Raw genomic sequence first — 20,109 nt, forward strand, 5'->3', positions numbered from 1 at the left:
GACACCAGGGTTAAAGCGGTTAACACACATGATTTATGTATATGATGGAGGGATAACCCCCACTACTACCCCATCCCCCTCGCCTCAGACATCTTCCTCAGACCACAGACCCCCGTCATAGTGGCGACATGTGTGAGCTCACACCCACATGTGCGTTGCTAGCTATTTATAATATCTATGCAAACACACACACATTATTATTGTAGGCATAGTTGATACAAATAGTGTTTAGAAAACTTGTGTTTTGTGCTTAGTCATCACTATCAAGATTCATTTATCCTTAATGGGCACCCATAAAATATCATAAAACACAGTCAGCGTTGGATCTGCATTGTTTATTTTTACTTTTGTATGTGAACATGAATGCAAAAGATAAAGTTTGTGTGTGTGTGTGTGTGTGTGTGTGTGTGTGTGTGTGTGTGTGTGTGTGTGTGTGTGTGTGTGTGTACGTTTTAGCTTGTCGTAGCTTGTGTCAGTAAGCCTGTTATCTTTAAAGGCAGTCCATGCCTGCTGACCCCCGTCAGTGACATGAGACTTGTCTTTCTATTATTGTACATTCTATTATTTTGTAAGCTTAGAGGTATGGTTTCCTGGCTGCCATTTGTTCACCACTTCTGGGTAATTTAACCTCCTTCAATTTCTATTCAATATTACCACCAATGTTACAACACTGTTGTAATAATATAGTGTACAGTAACAAACTTGATATTTCCCTTGTGGCATAACACCAGACTAGATTGCCTGTTTCATCTCTTCTGTTGAAATTAGAGTATTGCAATTGTTTTAAATTGTTTAAGTCTAATCCTCAAATGATTACCAACGTCCTGTGCTGGTTCTGTCTGAATATCCAGCATCTCTCGCCTGCCATTATTCACTTTCAACCTGGTATCACCCATTTGTCATTTTAGGCGAAACTTTCAAAAGCTTTCAAAAACAAAATTCACAAACAAAATCACCATGATGAAATATAAAATAGGGCTTAAGCAGTTAAGGAGTGGTCTTTACCTTACTCACTAGACAGATTAGCAAACTACTGTAGGTAAGAAATTCATAGTTTTATTATTTAATTAATTGTTTATGTAATCAAAGTTGTTGTTGTTATACCCATTGCAAAGTCACTTTGTGTGCTCACAGAGGATCAGTTGTTTCTCACATGGAGTGCTTATAAATGGCTAACCACATGAGCTCACACTGAAGGAATGTGCTATCAGTGGATAGTAGCAGAGGCAGATGTTTTGTTAAATTACAATTACTTGTTACTTTCTTTCTAACATAATTTACTGTTGTGGTTGTTTTGCAACAACCATATGGTGCTATGGTCTGACATAGCCACTTAACAATTTCACCACAGAATCTTATCTGTGTGAGCTGTGCCAAAGAATATCAGGACTTGGTTAATTTGGCTGTTTCATCAGAATTTTATTAATATCATAAATTGTACATTTCTAGGTCTGATTTATATTCTCCTTTATAAAGGGGTTAAAGGGATTAAGCATGTTCTGAAGGGAAGGGAAAATATTTCTGACTTTTAAACACTGATCATGACATTTTGGATAAGTGTCAATGCTCAAATTAGCACAGAGAATAACAGCTCATTAAAGCAAGTTTAAAATTACATTTGAGAGTCCAACGAAATCCATCAAGGGTCATTTTGAGTTTGTGCCAACAAATCCACATTCCAGATAATTGTGGAAAACAAAACTCACACATTGCTTCAATTAAACATCACTTTAAAATCAGTAGCTTGAGACAAGCTCACTGCATATGGCTACTCTCAGACAGTTGAATGGGTTGTGTGGACATAAACTTGCAACTTGAGAGTGAGTCTGTCAATAAACCAGTGGTATAAAATCATGATGGGCAGTATTGGGGGTAACGCACATTACTTGCATAAATAATGGATATATGATAATATTAATTTCATGTCTAACAAAGAAATGTAACACAATATTTTTTACAAACTGGGTTTCTGTCATTTAAACAAATACTGCAGGGCTCCTAGCCCCAAGGTTATTTTGGAAAGCAACAACATGTGCACTAATAAATCTTTAATTATGCATTGCATAATCAACAGCGACAAGTCGTCAACACTGTGGTTTTCCAGCATAGATGACACACACAAAATGATCAGATCATGGCAGACATGCACTTGAGAAATTAAGCTGTGTAATTCACTTAACCACATGAACTCTAGCGTCCCTATTCTGGTCATGTCATAATAGGCAAACATTCTGCAAAAATATAGGCAAACATTCTGCGAAAATAGCCAACCTACAAGCTTACAACAACATATCACATTTTGAGCTTGTAGACCGGCCATTTTCGGTGAAGAGAATTAGTGTAGAGCAGTGGTTCTCAACCAGTGGTCCGGGGACCACCAGTGGTCCTTGGTGGGGTACCAGGGGGTCCCCAGCTAAATTAGTTAACATAGCGTCTCAATCATTTTAACCACTTAGCTTTGGCTATTCAAAAATAGCAGATATACAAGCTCATACGGTGCCGCGCTGTGAGCTTGTAGATCTGCTATTTTTGAGAAATCTTGAAAATGTGTGCATATCTTTGAATATATATCTTTTTAAAGCGAACATTTTTAACTCAAATGTTTGCTTCTGGGGGTCCCTGGCACAGAACATTTTCAGATGGGGGTCCGCAACCAAATGTATATCAATTTAGGGGTCCTTGGCATGAAAAGGGTTGAAAACCACTGGTGTAGAGGGAAAACAGGACGTACGGCCAAGTACCTCTAGGGGACCTCAAAGAAGTATACTGTCAAGTGGTAAATTATGAGACTTGAAGACTATAGACAAGAAAACAATGTGATAATTTGACGTTTTAGCATAGTAATCACAGTACCATAGGGTAAAGAATTATCAAGATGAATTAGGCCTATTTATAAACCCCAAAAAGTTTAATGCAAGTGGTATTTTCACAGAGTGGGTTCCGCTCTCAGCAGTAGCACTGCACATTCATCAGTAGTCCGCCAGATTGAGTTATGTATTGCTGGTAATAATCCACCTCATGTCTGCATGGTCCATTCAGTTAATGGTTTATTATAGCTTGTGAGAAGAGCTACTTCTTGCTTATGTATCTACCTGTAGATCATTCTCTTTATCTGACACACACAATCTGGCATGATCATGCACACATCAAGATCTAGTACAGGGGTCTTCAACGTTTTCAGGCCAAGGACCCCCTAGCTGAGAGAGAGATGAAGCAGGGACCCCCTCTATATTGTATAAAAATTGTGTTTCAGATTTAACTGTTTTTGTTTACTTGGTCTGCTCTTTTTAGCGGCACTAGCCGCTTTAGGTATAGAGCGGATCCTGCTCTATACCTGACTTTGTCCGTGTTCACCGTCAACGCTCTGATTGGTCAGACCCGTAAACGCTCTGATTGGTCAGACCCGTCAACGCTCTGATTGGTCAGACCCGTCAACAAAGTGATTGGTCAAGCTTCACGTGACACATGGCTATAAACACATTATAAACACATATCGATGACAAAATGTATCAAAGGCGCCGCTACCTTCACACAGGGTGTGATTTTTTTTGTGTGACATAGGGTTCAAGTGGTTAAGGTAAAAAAAAAATCACATCACGAAGAACAAAGATTTGGCGGACCCCATGTAGTAATTCTGAGGACCCCCTGTTGAAGACCCCTGATCTAGTATCTTGTATCTATTTTGTGTTGTGATGATGGACGTTTTAATGGAGAATTATTTTAAGTCACTAGCTTGTCTTCTGTAGAAAGGAGTCATCAATAATATCTAGGTGTTAAGTAGTGTAATACTGCATGAGTTCTAGCAGGATTTGGATTAAGATGTGACAAAACCCCATTTTGAGGCTAGCCCAGTCACTGTAGGCCTACTGTTCACTTACCAGGATGCAGAGGATAGCTGATGGCACACGTGTGGGGACTGGAGCCATTGGACTGAAGCCCATACATCACTAGTGGACAGCAGAACATGAGGCCTTATGTGAGAACACATTAGAGTAGATGCTCACATGGACACGGGTGCCCAGCCTCCCTGTTGAAACACTGCATTTATGTTTTATTTTTAAATCATTTGTCTGTGCTTTTGAACTAGATTGATACTATGTGACAGATGAACATGACCTTTCACATAATATTTTGAAGTTGCAAAGGTTTTGAAGTAAACATAGGATGTTGGGTTTATGAGGAATCATGATGAACAAAGTCATACCCCCAAATGTATCTTATTGTATCTATGTATTGTAAAACAATATAAAAACATACGCTTTTTGTTTTTTTTAATTGCCTGCATTTGTAGATTATGGTATGAAAAAAGAAAAGGACTCTATGATCCCAGTAAAGCCTCACTTACTGTAGAATCTGAGACTACTACGCCCCCTGGTGGCAGCGGTGGCCTAGTGGTTAGAGGGGCGGCCTTGATACCGGAAGGTCCCTAGTTCGATTCCCCAATTCATCACATCAATCATGAATCACCGCTGAATAGCCCTTGAGCAAGGCTTCCATGCAGGGTCCGGCTGGAAACAAGCTTCGTGCTTAGTCCGACACCCTGGGTAAACAACAAACTTTGCTTTGCTTTGGTGTTACCTTCGAACGAAAGCAGTTATAAAGGCAGTGATTACTCTGAATTTCTGGCCAATCAGGAGAACGCGCGGGCGCCGGAAAGAAAGCCGACCTACAAGCTCACAACAACGCGTCACGGATGAGTTGTAGATCATAGATATATGTGGATATATCTATGTTGTAGATCAGCTATTTTTTGGCACGCGACACCGCAGTACGAAGAAGCGCCGGGCTTGGTTTCCGTAGGCTGGACCAATCGGGACCAATGGGCGGGACTAGTGAGGTTCAGTGTTGCCAAGTCCGCTTATTATAACCGACTTTGGGCTTGTTTTTCTGTAAAGTTGCTTGTAAAAATTGCGGTTTTTTGGGGCTTCTTTCTAAAGTGTAAGTTGCTTATTTGGGCTAGTTTCCTAACGTTGTTTAACTTGTTTACATTTAAACATTTTCATGTCACGAACCCCCAAATGAATTGCCATTTATTTATCAAAAAAAAGAAACGTCTGAAAATATTTTATGCCAGGCCCCAGGGACCCCCATACAAGATTTGTGTTGTTAAAATGTAAAATAATAATAATAATAATAAATAAATAAATAAAATCCAAAATTACCTCTTTTTTTCCTCTGGATATTTTGTTTTCTTTTTTTGAAAATAGCAGATCTACAAAAAAATGGCTATGTTCAAATCATAGGTTCAAATAACCTTAACCTAAAACCTCGCATCACCAGTCTTTCCACCTCGGAGGATTAGTTTTCATAGAGCTGGTTGCTTATTTCTCTCACAGAACCTGGCAACGCTGCTCGTAAGGTTGTGGTTCCTGGGTCAGAGGTTGTGAAGACAGAAACATCCATGCTGTTCTTCACGTGTTGTTGTTGTTTTGTAAATAAAGTGTCAATGTATTAAAAAACGAACATGGGAAAGAATAAACCGATCAACTGTAACCCCAAGGTGTCGGGGAAACAAGTCGCTGGTAAATCCAGACAACAACAGCAAAGGTAAGGTCTTTAGATGAGGAATAAATGAAGGTAATATTAGCCTGCTAGCTGTGAGCCACAACAATAACCACAGCTTCACCCATTCATGTTATATTAGTTGGTTCTCAAAGTGGGGTTCGGGGACCCCCAGGGACAGGGGTCCTTGGGGGGAGGGATACCAGGAGGTCCCCAGCAAAATGTGTTGATATAGCATCACAATCATTTTAACCACCTTAACCTTTTATGCTTTGGCTATTCAAAAATCGTGAAAATTTGTGCAAACCTTTGAATATATGTATATTTTTTAAAGCGAACATATGCTAATACATTTTGGGGATGATCACTGAAAACCAGTTGTGGAAAAAGTACTCCCATTTTTTTTACTCAAGTAAAAGTATCAATACTGCAATATAGATACTCTGTTACAAAAGTAAAAGTACTCATTGTGCAGAATGTCATTTCACAACTTCAAAATGTATTAAAAAAAATATTTTGAAAATAGCAGATCTACAAGCTCACATATCGAGACGCATTGTGAGCTGAGATCTGATATTTTCAAATGGTCGCAATGGGGCTGAAGTGATTAATGTATGTCTTGTAATAATAATCCAAATCTACAAGTAATTGAGTAACTGAAGTTTTCAAATAATTGTAGTGAAGTAAAAGTACAATATTTTGTTTATTTATTTACCTATACTTGTATTATAGTGTGTACTGTACTGTATATGTTGGACATGACTTGTTATAGCCTAGTCGGGCGGAGTCCACCGCAACATTTTACTGCTGTGCTCAATACACGTAGCCTGTTGGGTAAGTATGTGATAAATAAAATATTTTTATGTTGAATCTTGGGAATTGTGTGCACACTGCAGAGACGGGAAACCAAAGCGCGATGGGAAACCCACAAGACCAGAGCACGAGGACCACATCAATGACATCCCTTTCAGGCTGCGTGAGATCATGAAGAGCAAGGAGAGAATGAAGATGGGAAAGAAGTCAAAGACCATGAGAATGAAAGAAGGTCAGACTCCATTTGGGTCAGACTCAGAATCAACTTTATTGTCACATCACAGGTTTACTGGCCTAAAACAGTGGGTGATTTTTTTTTGCTTTTGTTCTTTTGTTTTTGTTCGTTCTCATCGTTAATTGAACCAATCGCTTTAATAGATTATAGAAAATAATCGATAATTTAATAAATGAGTCGATTCATAATCAAACCCTATTCTGAGCATGTCGTTGTAGATGACATTCAAAAAATATAAAAACTAGTGAATGTAGTTGATCTGCAAGCTAAAGCAAAAGTATAATAGGGTTGAGTGGTTAATCGATTTGTTCATATATTAAAACAATATAAAAAAATAAAAAAAACACGCTTCTCAATTATTCGATTAATTGAAAGAGTAATCAATAGAATAATCACTAAGAAAATAACCGATAGTTATAGTCCTAGTTGGAGCAGAACAACATACTGTTATCTGCCCAAACCCATCTCTTGTCTGCTCCATCCTTCATGCAGCCGCCCTCGCCAAAGAAAAAGCAGCAGCCTCATCCGGAGACATCCCTGTTCCACATTTCAAAAGAGGAAAAAAGGAGACGGAGAAAGCGTACGTGCGGCGTATGCAGACTGAATCACAACATGTACTCTTCCTCACAAAGAACCAGCTGGACAGAAAGCCTGAGCTGAAAGAGGACAAACAGGAGAACCCTGCATACAAGGCCAAGTCTGAGAAACGAAAGGGGTGAGTGCGGTGTTTGTACTAGGGCAGGGCGATATGACTTCAAATCGTTATCAGTAATGGTAGTACCAGTTTTATCACGATTTGTTTCAAACTTTTTCCCCGATTACGCGAGCACGTGTGTGTGCGTGCGTGTACTGTATGTGTATGTTTATTCCCTGTGTAAAGACATTCTGGGATGAAGGTGTATATATCAGATAGCAAGAACAAATCTTTGTTCAATCTTTGTACAATTTGGTCAATTAATGAACGATTATCTTTTTTTTAAATTGTGAAAATGGCAGATCACAACGCGTCGATGCGATGCGTTGTGAGCTTGTAGATCAGCTACTTGAACTATTTTTGTAAGCCACCATTGTACAGCGAAGTATAATACAATAATAATAAAATGTCATCCCCCTTAAATATAAATCAGTTTGATTCATATCAAGTATCACCTATATCAGGCTTAACTGTAACTACAGTTACTTCGTTTTACAAAGCTATGGCTCTGTTATATTTATCATTTGGTTCACTTCTGTCTTGTTACAGCCACGATCAAGTGAGACAGCAGAAGTTAAAGGAGAGGAAATTAGGCAAACAAGTGGACAAGATGGAAAAAGAGATGCGTATAGGTAATAGTTTTTTATTGAACTGTCATCTATTATGTACATTGTGTACTGTACACAGTATGTAAATGTCTTTCACTCATATATTATGCATATATTAGGGTTCGGCCGCTGTCATATCAGCTGACCCTAGGGTTATCACCCTCAAGGTCCTTTTGTCACCCCCTCACCCACTGCAAATAAAGGCTGAAGATGTGTGACAAAAAATATACGTTCTTCTCCCTCTAATGTGCCATAGATGAAGTTGCCTTTGGTGAAGTTGCAATGGCCCCGCCCTCTCTGACTGTCAAACCCAGAAGGGCTCCAGTTAAAGGCCAGGTACGTAATTCCACAGGACTGTATAACACAATTAATTTAACCCATTAAAACCGAGAAAGCGTCTGTGTCATTTTAGGTTTTAGCTTTGGCTATTCGAAATTAGTAGATGTACAAGCTCACAGCGCGTCGCTTTGTGCCGTGTTGCGAGCTGGTACATCTGCTATTTTTGAAATGTTGAATCATTTTGAATTACGAAAAGGTTTGAGAACTACTGATTTAGAAGGCATTTGTAGAATGGTCCTCAGGTCCTAAAGGAGTAATTCACTCGAATTTTCTATCAATTACACACCCCATGAAGCCTTGAATTCATGGATATTATTTTGTTTTTGTCGCATTTCTAAGCCAATACTTTGATAACCGGTAATTTGAGTCTCCGCTGGTCATCAAATTATTGGCTTAGGAATGCGACAAAATCAAAAGAATATGCATGAATTCAAGGCTTTATGGGGTGTGTAATTGATAGAAAATGAGTCACTTTTTGGTTGAACTGCTCCTTTAATGGGTTAAGCTTTGGTAAAAAGAAAACAAAAACACAAACTCCTTCTGAGGTCTTTCTTTTCCCCCATCAATCACCAGAATGCACCAAAGGCCCTGCTCCTCAACTCCCTCCTGGGGCATACGGTAGCCTCCACAGCCAAGCCGTCCATGGCCAGACAGCGGATGATGGAGGAGGAGCGGGTGCGAGTGGTGGAGGCCTATCGTCACCTGAAGAAACTCAAGCAGCAGCAGTGGGCGGCCAAGGCTGCAGGTCTGGAGAAGCTGAAGAACCTGTGAAGCCTCGTTCATTGTTCATTTAAACTCTTGGATGCATTTTAATGTGTAGCCTTAATCCATTAAGACCGGGAACGCATCTGACTAATTTTGAGATTTCTTTGGCTATTCAAAAATGGCATATCTACAAGCTGGTCTGAAACAATTCTATTTTATTTAGAAAGTTTTTGACGGTTCACCCTGGTGTCTGACAGTGTAATGCCTAAGAGTCATATGGCAGTGTATAGATCAGGCTTAATAAGTGCTTATTTTGGAGCAGTTAGTTGTAACTTGTTTCCTCATTCATTCAGAGCAGTTACTTGTGTCCGTTCTGAAAATGTGACTTAAATGGTTTTAATAGTATGTTGTACAGTTGTGTTTCCTTTTCCACTGAACCATTGTTCTTATAGCTTATAGATCTGCAATTGTTTTTGAAAAATAATTTTTGAATATATGTATTTATGTTTTAAAGCGAACATTTTTAACTCCGTTCTGTGCTTCTGGGGGTCCCTGGAACAACATATTTTGAGCTGGGGGTCCGCGGCCAAATACATATCATTTTGGGGGTCCTTGACATGGAATAGTTGGAGCACCACTGATATAGCAACATACTGTTACGATTTAGAAATGTTTAGATATGTATTTGGCTTTGACCCCCATCTCAAAATATGTTGTTCCAGGGACCCCCAGAAGCAAAGATTTGAGTTACAGATGTTCGCTTTAAAAATATATATATATTCAAAGATTTGCACACATTTTTACAATTTTTCAAAAATAGCAGATCTACAAGTTCATAGCTTATAGATCTAGTGTATGTGATGACATGAGCTTGTATATCTGCAATGTTTTGAATAGCCAAAGAAATCTAAAATGACACAGATGGCCCGGATTTAATGGGTTAAATGGGAACTGATACATCACATGATATGAACTCTGAAATGAGCAGCTCACTACTGTGTTGTTGTTGTAACATGCACACAATGCCTGTCAAAGGCGGGTGAGCACTGGTGTTTGCTGTGTGTTTTCCCATTCGTTTACCTTCAGCCACAGGAAACGTCAGGAAAACTGTTGACAGACTCATTTGCACCAGACGGGAGAGAGATCATATCTGAATACGTCATCGGGCTTGAAACACAACAGGATTTTCTGTTGTCAACTTTTGCCTGTAATGTACATTGTCGACCCACTAGGTGGCAGTCCAATAGAAAGATAAATGTATACCTTTTTGTAGTTGATGGTATTTGTATGGAAAGCTGTACTGGACAAAACATGTTGAATTCATTATATTGATTATTATAAATATTTATCAATAACTTTCACATTTGACTTTGTTTTAACTTTGTTTTGTTTTTTGTCTTAATGACTTCATTGTCTGGTGCTAAAGTGCAAATAGGGCCCTTCTGAATTCACTCCATTGAATGTCCATTGTGTAAAATGAAGCTGTTTCTCTCTTGTATACAGTATACATTTGGGCATCACATTTCTGTTAGCCATTAGCCAGAGTACACTAAGTCACATACAGCTTATAAATACAAAACTCTTATGAGAGCCTGGCACAGCTATTTACATTTGTAATCCCTTAAAGGCTGAACCTCTCTTCTCATTCCAGGCATGAATGAAGGCTTTGTTTGACTATCGACTGCATGGCCTAACAATGCTGTGAACCAAAGCCATTTCAGGTTGTTTGGTATTATTCTGAAATGTTTTGTTTTTCAAAGATTGCTCAGGTTACATCGTCGTACCAAATATTCTGGAATTGAATACCAATATTTGTCTTTGATAATGTGTTGTTTTTTTACATGCTGGTTTATTTCTCTGAAGAATGAATCTCAATATAATAGGCTTTTACAGCTGAATCACTCTGGCGTCTATTTGATCAACTTGCGACTGCGATGACATATTTGTATGTCCAAGATTGTGTACATACTGCGTTGCCATAGTGATGAGGAAGTGCAGCGAGTGGGAACAGATGCTTGTGATCAGTGGGGCTCAGCTCTTCTGAGCTGAGCCCAACCACTCCATTGGTCAAATAACGACCATGTGCACAAGACAGCGTGTTATATATTGCTTTTAAGTTGTCTTGTGAATTTGACATTAAGTGTTTTCATGGGCCAGGAACAAATTCCTCTCGTGTAGTCCATCACATGATTCTAAACATTCACTGTGTAGGTGAAATGCCACCTCTCAAGAGGAAATTGATCAGTTACCTATTGATGAGATAGTGAGTGACTGATGGTATGGGAAGGGTTGTAATGGGTGTACACATGTAAACAGATGGACCCACCACGGTCCATTTGTTTACATTTGTACACAGAGTAAAATCAACACTCAGGATTTTACTGTGTAGCTGCTGATGGGACAGTGTGTCCTCAGTCTGCTGCTAGGCAGCCAACGCTCACCCACAGGATTTCTTTGTGTGTGTGTGTGTGTGATGACAAATTACATGTGAATAATTTTCCCTGTAGAGCATATAAGGCAGATTACCAGAGGGCAGTTGTCAATGCCCAACACTATCTTGTGTTCTCCTTTCACGGTAGTCAGTGTGTTGAATATATTGCACAAGAGAACATCAATATCGTACATTTCCAAATCTTACTTTAGTTGCCAAACCACACTACTATGCTATATATACACACTGTACTAGCACTGTGCCAGTTCTCAATAATAGAATATGTCGATGTGGGTGTGTGTGCACATGGTAGGATTATTTGCAGCCCACACAGTTTATGTAACCACAAAGTGTATGTATCCATCAGTTGCAGCCACTGTCAGATGGTTCTGTTCTAATGTTTCATCTATAATTTCGGTAACTAAATCTTACAATGTTATCAAACTCTACACTGTCGTCCTGGTGTGGCTGAGGCCATGAGCTCAAAGGTTATTAGAAAACCACACATGGACTCATTGGTTGCACTGGCAATGATCAATGATTTTTATTGGTTGAGTCTAAAACCAAACAGCAACATTGGAAAAAAAACTTACATGTCATTAGGGCTGGGCAATTAACGGAAAATAAATCGAAACCGACATTTGAATCAGGTTTGAAATAGGTTAATTAGATCATTGAGAAGGTTTTTTTAAACACATCTTTTTGTCTTAACATGTTACATAACGAATCTACATGAAACATTTCAAATGCATTTTTATAATGCATTTTATATACACGATTTATATGCGATTTATATACTAAATCGATTAGTCTGATTAACCACTTAAACCTGTATTATATTTTGTTGTACATGGTTAACGTACAAAATGTTTTAAAATAGCCGATCTGCAAGCCTACAACGCATCTGCGTGGAGCTTGTAGATTAATTGTAATCAAGGCAAAAGTTTGAAATGAAGTCACATCGCCCAGCCCTAATCTGAAGTTTTTCATCTTTAGTGGTAAGCATCTATGTGTAAAACCATGCACCATAATAGCAGTCTGTCCCTACAACAGGCAGCAGGCTTATCGAGACCACATATGTAAATCACTGTGCCACGAGACGTACATTATTTTCATCCGTGGCATTTCCTCTTTCAATATCCCACATCTGTCTTGAGCTCTCACCAACCCTTTACAATCCAAGGTCTAACAGCAATAGTTTGTTAAATAGCACATAGTTTTATAATTTACAGTTATACATACATTATTTTAACATGTCCCAGATAATCTAAAATAGAATAAAATGATCTCAAACAATATACATTTTACAAGTGAACAAAGTACTTACAATAACCAATAGATTAACATTATTTACCACCAGTAGATTTATGATAGAAAAGAAAAATACTTAGGCTATTTACAGTGTTATTCTGGTGACTATATAAACATCTGTGGAAAAACATATTGTTACATACCATGCTTAAGGGTTTCATAGGGTACGCTAGTTAACTATACAGTACATGCTTTACCGTGCCAAGTGCCCAAACATAATTTCCCATCTCTCTGCTATCAGCCAAGCTCACTTTTCACTTTAATTAATTATAATTTTTCCCTGCAATAAAAACAACTTAAGAAACTAATGTCTTCTACCAAGTTGTAGATCAGAGAATAATTAAGTCAGTGATTGTGGAGTGGGTCTGTATGGGGTGGTGGGGCTTGACTTTCAAATATTAAAATGTTTTGTTCTGTAATAGAAATCCACATTGATAAATCCTTATTAAAATCAAATAATGTCCATTGTCCTCTTTTGTTTAGGGGCTGTTGTTGCCCTAAGGTCACAGAGGGTATGATATGGTGGAGGCGATTTTTGTTGAGGGCACACACTGCCCTCCCAAGTCACTCATCCAGGTTTGATGTCTTCATTTTGTCATAATCTGTCATATCGTCTGTCGGGTGGAAACCTCATATGTCCAAAACTACTTTTCAGGATTCTAATTCAAAAGTAGCAGATCGACAAGCTCAAAACGCATCGCTTTGCACTGCGTTTTGAGCTTGTAGATCTGCTACTTTTGATGCTTCTGTGTGACGCTGTAGTATGATCAAGTAGGGCATTAATTTACGAAAATACACAAAAAGTTAAAATATGGAGATAAGAGGTTTCTGCCCGACAGCAACGATACTCAGCCCGCGGCCCTGATGTACACAGTTCAGACAAACGTACAGTACATGTACCACAGCGCAAACATGGCTACATATACAGGATAAAAGGCATTCAGCGAGACAGGAACTGGGTCATGCTGTGGCATACTGCTGGAAATTCACCAGAATACTTTCTTGTTCAAGCCATTTCCCTGTGGAATGGAAAGGGGGAATCAAAATGTTAAACTTCCATCAGCAGTGACTACGTCTGATTAGGTGCAACAGGTGTGGGTTTCCATTTTGATATCCCCATCGGTCAGACTGAATTAAATACATGCATTTCCTTTTGGGAAATGTAGACAGTGATATATTCAATAGTTCTCATCGCATTGTGATGTGAGCTTGTAGATTGGCCATTTTCAATATTTGTTGTTATTTGTTTTACAGATTTAACCCTGGGTCTCCAGGGTGAGCATGTGTCTACTTACGTTGCCTGCATGTGACAGTCCAGACGTGGGTATGTGCTCAGGTGATCGAGACACGGTGTTGCTACTACTCTGGTTCACAGACGGGACTGATGCCCTGGGAAAAATTGTCTCTTGGGTCTGGTCCCTCTGAAGAAACAGAAAAACACACACACACACACACACACACACACACACACACACACACACACACACACACACACACACACACACACACACACACACACACACACACACACACACACACACACACACACACACACACACACACACACACACACACACACACACACACACACAGAGAAATTAAAGGTTATCATCACAATGATCATTTCAGTGGCATAACAGATGTTCTGAGTTTGGGAGTGCAATGTGTGAGAATGAACTCACATTAGCCAGACCCTTTGTAATCAGGGCTAGTTCAGTTGGCTGGTACACACAGCTTCTTAATTGACCATTATAGGCACCATATGGAGATGTAGGCTTCTTGTCCGCTAGCAAGGAAAATGGGAATGGAAGAGGAGAGGTTTTAATGACAGAATTAACCATGACATTTCACAACAAAATCCTGTTGAACATGATTTCGGGGTTTAAGTTTAGTTCTCTGTGGTGAGTATGAATAAAGTCAAACAAACAAAACGTCAGAAAAATCTTAAACTTAATGCACTTTACTAACATCTGCCATTGTTTGAATATAGCACATGGACCATGATCTCTATGGCAACAGCTCATAAAACACAGTCAAGTCAACCATGGTCACATGGTTAAATTGAAAGACAATTTGCCGTGCATATCAGGAACACATCACAAAAGCACACCCTGGGAACTTGGTAACCTATTATTTAGTTATGTGACAAGAAGGACAGAGATTATTACTAGATTCAATCAACTTGTCCAACATCCTGCTCTCTTTCTACATGTTTTCTGTTAGATCATCAGGCAAAGCTCAGCAAACATAGCAGGTAAACTCGATGCCACTCTGAGCTTTGTTTAGACTGCGTCAACAGTAACCCTATTGTATTTTGAGTAGAACTGATACAATCAGATAAGATAGACCAAAAGTTATTGATCCTGTGGGGAAATTCAGGTGTCAGCAGCAACAGCAGTAAGGATCAAACAGCATCGGTGCAGGAGTAGAGAGATTACAGATATTAAAATAAAATAGACTTAAGCCTGATTTATACTTCGTCTTACTACAGCATCGCTGACTGAACATATTTTTTTGTCCGCGACACAGTCATATGATGGAGCATAAATTAGGCATAAGAGTCTGACAGCTGCACTTGGTCTGACTCAGTTAACATGCAGTAGGTATATTCTATCAGTAAATGTTAAGTGCAATATCCAATCTCATCACAGTGACAATATGCATACAGTACAGCTATCACCTATGCATGTACAGATTATCAACAGTGGATATGAGACTGCATCTGTACTGTATGTGAGCCAGCCTTATCTGGATAACAACACAGTATAGACAGACAGTCTTATCAAAGGTGAATATAATGAGTAGGCTTTACTATGTAAAGTCTATCAACAATAAAACATTTACAGCAGTTATCCTTAACAGGAAATGAAACCCTGATCTTTCCAAGCCAGTGCTAGAGAATAAATCACATGCAATTCAGACTCTACAGAAGAGGCTTCATAACTGTAATATACTGTATGATGGAAATAATGCAGTTTGGTGCCTCTGCAGTGCGTGTAGTGCGTGGTGTAGTGGTGAGGCCAAAATTGGTTCTGCCCGTTTCTCCTCAGTGGCTGGAGCAATTGATCTGATTTTGCACACAGCCATTGACCATTACCATGTGCACCTAACAGCGAAGCCCCTTTTCCGATTACACGAAATCTCAGCTGTTTATTAGCGTTTTTGTGTTCGCTGGCTCCCGGGTTGCCAGATCATGTGCGCGTATCCCCCCACGGGTATGGTCTAGTTATTATTAAAGGAAGACATCAAGTGACCCTCAAATAACTGGAATTGTGTGGCCATGCATGCATCTGATCACCAGACTGTGTGATGGTGAGGAGGCAGATGATATTTGGAGATATTCAGGAGGCTTCTTTTTATGAATGGTTCACAGCGTTAGGGAAAGTGGCCTAATACACAAATGTCATTCAACCTGATGGACAGGACTGAACCGTGTATGATAAGGTTGAGTGGTCATTCTATGTACTTCATCAAAGCGCACAGAACTTGAGGAATATGTACAGCAGCACATGTGATTTACATCAGTGATGTTGCCAGGAGATAGTTGGTCCCTGGTTATCGTGGTTTCCCTGTTTGTTGCTCATTATGGACCTTTTTTCTTTTTTCCAACCCAGCACCTGACTTAAGATGTACAACTGTAGCCTGGCATTGGCCAGACTGATAACGTGGATTCACTCTCATGTTCCTCCCGGGGAGGAAAGTGAGAGTGAATCCACGTTATCAGTCTGGCCAATGCCAGGCTAGTACAACTGTGCATGTGACAAGAGTTTATGTATCTTTTCCCCCATGTTTTTCTTTTGTCTTATTCTTTTCTCCTTGTCAATAACTTGATTCTGTTGATATATTGTCCTTGTTTGCACTCTTTATAAAGATAATAATAATAATAAGAATAAGAATAATAGTAATAAATACGATTAAATACTAATTATTTTAAGACAAGCACCCTTCTGAGTTCTGACTGCCCCATGCTATTGTACAGTGAAAAAAATGTAGATAGGCCACTAAGGCCAGACATTTGGCCTAAAAATGGCTTGATGTATGTATGCCACAGATTCTTTGTTCATCCTACTCTACACCTACTTACAAACCTAATTCCTATACCAACACCACTACGGTAATCTCGTGGGCACTGCCAGAAAATAACGCAGATGGACAGAAACCAATTCATCATTTTGGTAGCAGGCCTGGTCAGGTCATCGACATTTAAATAGTCTTCCATGACTTTAATGGGACAGTGAGCAAGAACGATAGTGTGTTAGATTTAGAAGACACTCTTTGTCATGTCCACTCTTACGGTTGAGGCAGGGAATGGCATCCTGCAGGAACGATTCACTGCACTCAAAGTACACTATTTACTGTAACACAGTGGTTCTCAATGTGGGGTCTGGGGAGCAAAATCAAAAGTTATATTTAGAATTCAAATAAGAATACAAATGAATAATGTGGCATGCTGTACCTGCACTAGGTTCATCCACAGAGAAGGCTTTATTCTCCATATACACGTGCTGCTGTTCCTTGAGAATGTTGTCATAGACCAGGCTCCTTGCAGGGTAGACAATCTCTCCATCATGGGGCTGCTCATGGTCCGGGTCAGCCTGCGTGGTTAGACAACAGATCTCTGGGATGGTGTAGAGAATGAGGAAGACCCACGCATTGGACACCAAGGCTACGGCGAGAGTAGGGTCATCCCAGCTGGGGTCACCGAGAACCCGGTTCCCATGGATGTACATGACGATCCAGGCCACCCAGATGGCCATGGTGAAGGCCCCCGTTGCCAAGATGAAGGCCCCGTCTCGACGCCACCTCTTGTGCTTGTTGGTGAGGGATGGCACAGCTATTAGCACCACGGCCACAAGCAGAGCCATCACATAGATCAGTGCCATTACAAAGTCCTGGTTGCCAATGCTGCAGGAGAGATTGGTGACGCCGGTGAGGGGGCTCCTGGCCACGGTGATGACCAACCACTCTGTGTTAATGATGACCTCTACCAGCCAGAGCCCCAGGGCCCCCACGCACAGCAGCCAGCCTCTGGGCCCCCAGCCCCGACGCTCCAGCAGGACGAGCCACAGCGCATGCATCACCAGGCAGGCCAGGCAACCGGCAAACAGCACCCCGAAGAGGAACCTCCGCACTGTGCATGTGGTGAAGTCCCGGCCCACAATGAAGGCAAACGTGAGACCAAAAAGTCCAAGAGTGAAGACGACGACGATGGCCTGCAGGGCCACCGTACACTTCCTCTTCTTGTCTGTCACAAAGGGCAGGCTGGCCATGAGGATGATGAGCAGGACAAAGGACGTCACCACGCCAGCCGCCGCCAAGGCCTCCACCACGATCCCCCACACTGTGGCCAGGTCACACAGATTGTAGTACATGGAGGTGACGGAGGCACCGCACCCATCGGGCACACGGGTAGGGTCCATGGCTTCCTTTCTGGCTTCTATGTTTACCTAACTTCTCTGCTGGTGCACACCTGGCTCTGGCTGGAATCTGAGACAAACACAGACAAAACATTCAAGACTGAGGTTATTTTATGTGAAGGAAATGATCAGTCCAATGTGTCAATGTGATGTACAATATTGCTTCCATTTTAATTTCTTACATAGATTGCCCTCAATCAAAAATAATGGATTTTTTTGTTGCACCTTATACTATGGTGCAAAAAAACAATCCAGTGTGTAACTGGACCTTGTGTACTTCATTCGACTCTGCCTTCCTGTTATTTGACTTGTTCTGTGTCCCTTTCTTCTCTATTCTCTTTTCCCTATTCTAACTCTTCCTGTAACTGTAATAGAGAGCTTGCATAGAAAATAATTCCACCCACTTATATGCACCTGTAATCAAATGATGGGACAATAAAGTTGATTCTGAATAGAAAAGAGGGAGTGCCCCCCCCCCACCCCCATATACAATTGAACACCCACACAAATGTTTCCTCATGAACCCAGTGCACCTTATTAATAAACAAACAAAACTGGATGTAAAGCTGTTGGTCTGAAAATACTGTAGTCCCTTGACGAATATAAATCTCTCTCTCTCACACACACACACACACACACACACAAACACACACACACACACACACACACACACACAATAGTGAGGGCATCTCAGGATAATCCCCCCAAACACAAACACCACTAAATATTTGTATTTACATTTCAAAACAAAGTAGCGTTTTACATTTCACACTATAGTGTGTGCCCCAAACATTGCACCACTTTAGTCATTCAAATGCAATTAGGCAGACTAGACTGTATATTTTCAAACGTAGGCTAATGTGCTAATTTCATTTGTCTAGATCACCGTTTCCCAAACAGTGGGTCGCGGATCCATTTTCATGGGTCGCGTGAATATCCCCATATTTTTAGTTTCTTACATTTTGTTTTTAATTATTATTATTTCAAAAAAATAAATAATAATAAATCCCCAAAAATCGTAAGTTACATTTAAAAAACACATCTATTTCCATGAATTAGAAAAGACAAAAAATATTTTAAGGAGTAACAGTAACTTCTTAAACGTAACTCGCAACACTTGTTTCTCCTGCTCATTATCTCCTACCTTGTAAGAGAAAGGTTGAAATGTAGCCTACTCGTCGCTTCAGGTGCTCCAGTTCAGGTAGGCTAAACCAGAGCCGTTAGGGGCTCTGGGCTAAATTAGCTGCAGAATCGAAAATCCAAAAGGGAAAAGTAAATTTGTTGTGACTGGTCCACTGTGAGATCTGATTTGCACCATGTGAAAAATCCAGGCGAACTTTCTGCTCGATTCAATTTCCAAATGCAACTCAAGTCTCTCCAACTCGTCAGGATTAGGTCTACTTGTTAAAATGTTCTGTGTTCTTTACGGATTCTGACCCCCTGCAACTCTAGTGTTTTGTTGTAATCTTATCATATATTCGTCGATCCGCCTCCATCAGCCCCATCATTCACTTGTTGCGTGTTGGAGCTGGTTACCTTTCATTGTCCTCAGCTCATTTCACAGTGACCCAACACACAGTTCCTAGTGGTTCCTAGTGCTTTGCATACTTATGTGATTAGCCTACTAAACCACCTTATTTTTCATAACCCAGCTTAAGGTCCACAACAATAGCACCAGTATTACAAAAGTGTCCCATTTGTGCTGATCACCCACCTTTTTGGTCCAGGGTTGTTGTGGTGTTTAGTGTCATGTAAGGATCTCAATTTAATAGGTTAAAATGGACTATGAATGATGAAAACAGAATGCTGTGTAAGAAATAATGACCTTTTGTTGGTAGATATATCCAAGTTAAAAAGACAAAGAATGTTTTCTTAAGAAGAGAAAATGTAAAACACAACTTTAATACTTGGTTTAATACTTTACAAATTAAACCAACCTTCATCAGAGAATAGAGTGTAGAGCCACCTGGTGGGTAATACTGATATAAGATAAAGAGCTCATTATTTGTTCTAGTTAAAACCACAAGTCAAATCACAACTAAACAACTAAATGT

The 20,109-nt window shown here is 40.0% G+C and overlaps 2 protein-coding genes across 2 annotated transcripts; one reads left to right on the forward strand and one right to left on the reverse strand.

The window, feature by feature from the left end:
• Nucleotides 1–5,374: 5,374 nt before the first annotated feature.
• Nucleotides 5,375–10,257, forward strand: ccdc137 (coiled-coil domain containing 137). The gene is made up of 6 exons (XM_084072161.1): nucleotides 5,375–5,547; nucleotides 6,399–6,547; nucleotides 7,043–7,265; nucleotides 7,794–7,876; nucleotides 8,109–8,188; nucleotides 8,765–10,257. The coding sequence occupies exons 1-6, from the start codon at nucleotides 5,465–5,467 to the stop codon at nucleotides 8,960–8,962; spliced, it is 816 nt and encodes a 271-aa protein (XP_083928287.1). The 5' UTR covers nucleotides 5,375–5,464; the 3' UTR covers nucleotides 8,963–10,257.
• A 1,395-nt stretch (nucleotides 10,258–11,652) lies between these two features.
• On the reverse strand, nucleotides 11,653–19,578 carry LOC311055640 (G-protein coupled receptor family C group 5 member C-like). Its single transcript, XM_084071889.1, has 5 exons — nucleotides 19,200–19,578; nucleotides 17,095–18,125; nucleotides 14,321–14,424; nucleotides 13,934–14,059; nucleotides 11,653–13,657 (listed from the first exon to the last, which is right to left on the reverse strand). Exons 2-5 carry the CDS (start codon nucleotides 18,056–18,058, stop codon nucleotides 13,625–13,627), a joined length of 1,227 nt encoding a protein of 408 aa, XP_083928015.1. The 5' UTR covers nucleotides 18,059–18,125; nucleotides 19,200–19,578; the 3' UTR covers nucleotides 11,653–13,624.
• Between the last annotated feature and the right edge of the window lie 531 nt (nucleotides 19,579–20,109).

The sequence above is a fragment of the Gymnoscopelus microlampas genome (assembly GCF_963454915.1).
Source record: "Gymnoscopelus microlampas genome assembly, chromosome: 11".
NCBI lineage: Eukaryota > Metazoa > Chordata > Actinopteri > Myctophiformes > Myctophidae > Gymnoscopelus > Gymnoscopelus microlampas.

Excerpts from the sequence above, each read along its gene's own strand:
- ccdc137 (XM_084072161.1), top strand. The coding sequence starts at position 5,465 with ATGGGAAAGAATAAACCGATCAACTGTAACCCCAAGGTGTCGGGGAAA. Across the intron at positions 5,548-6,398 it reads TCCAGACAACAACAGCAAAG|AGACGGGAAACCAAAGCGCG; the intron begins GTAAGGTCTTTA and ends TGCACACTGCAG. Across the intron at positions 6,548-7,042 it reads GACCATGAGAATGAAAGAAG|CCGCCCTCGCCAAAGAAAAA; the intron begins GTCAGACTCCAT and ends TCCTTCATGCAG.
- LOC311055640 (XM_084071889.1), bottom strand. The coding sequence starts at position 18,058 with ATGGACCCTACCCGTGTGCCCGATGGGTGCGGTGCCTCCGTCACCTCC. Across the intron at positions 14,425-17,094 it reads TGTGGATGAACCTAGTGCAG|CGGACAAGAAGCCTACATCT; the intron begins GTACAGCATGCC and ends TTTCCTTGCTAG. Across the intron at positions 13,658-13,933 it reads GACTGTCACATGCAGGCAAC|GGAAATGGCTTGAACAAGAA; the intron begins GTAAGTAGACAC and ends TCCATTCCACAG.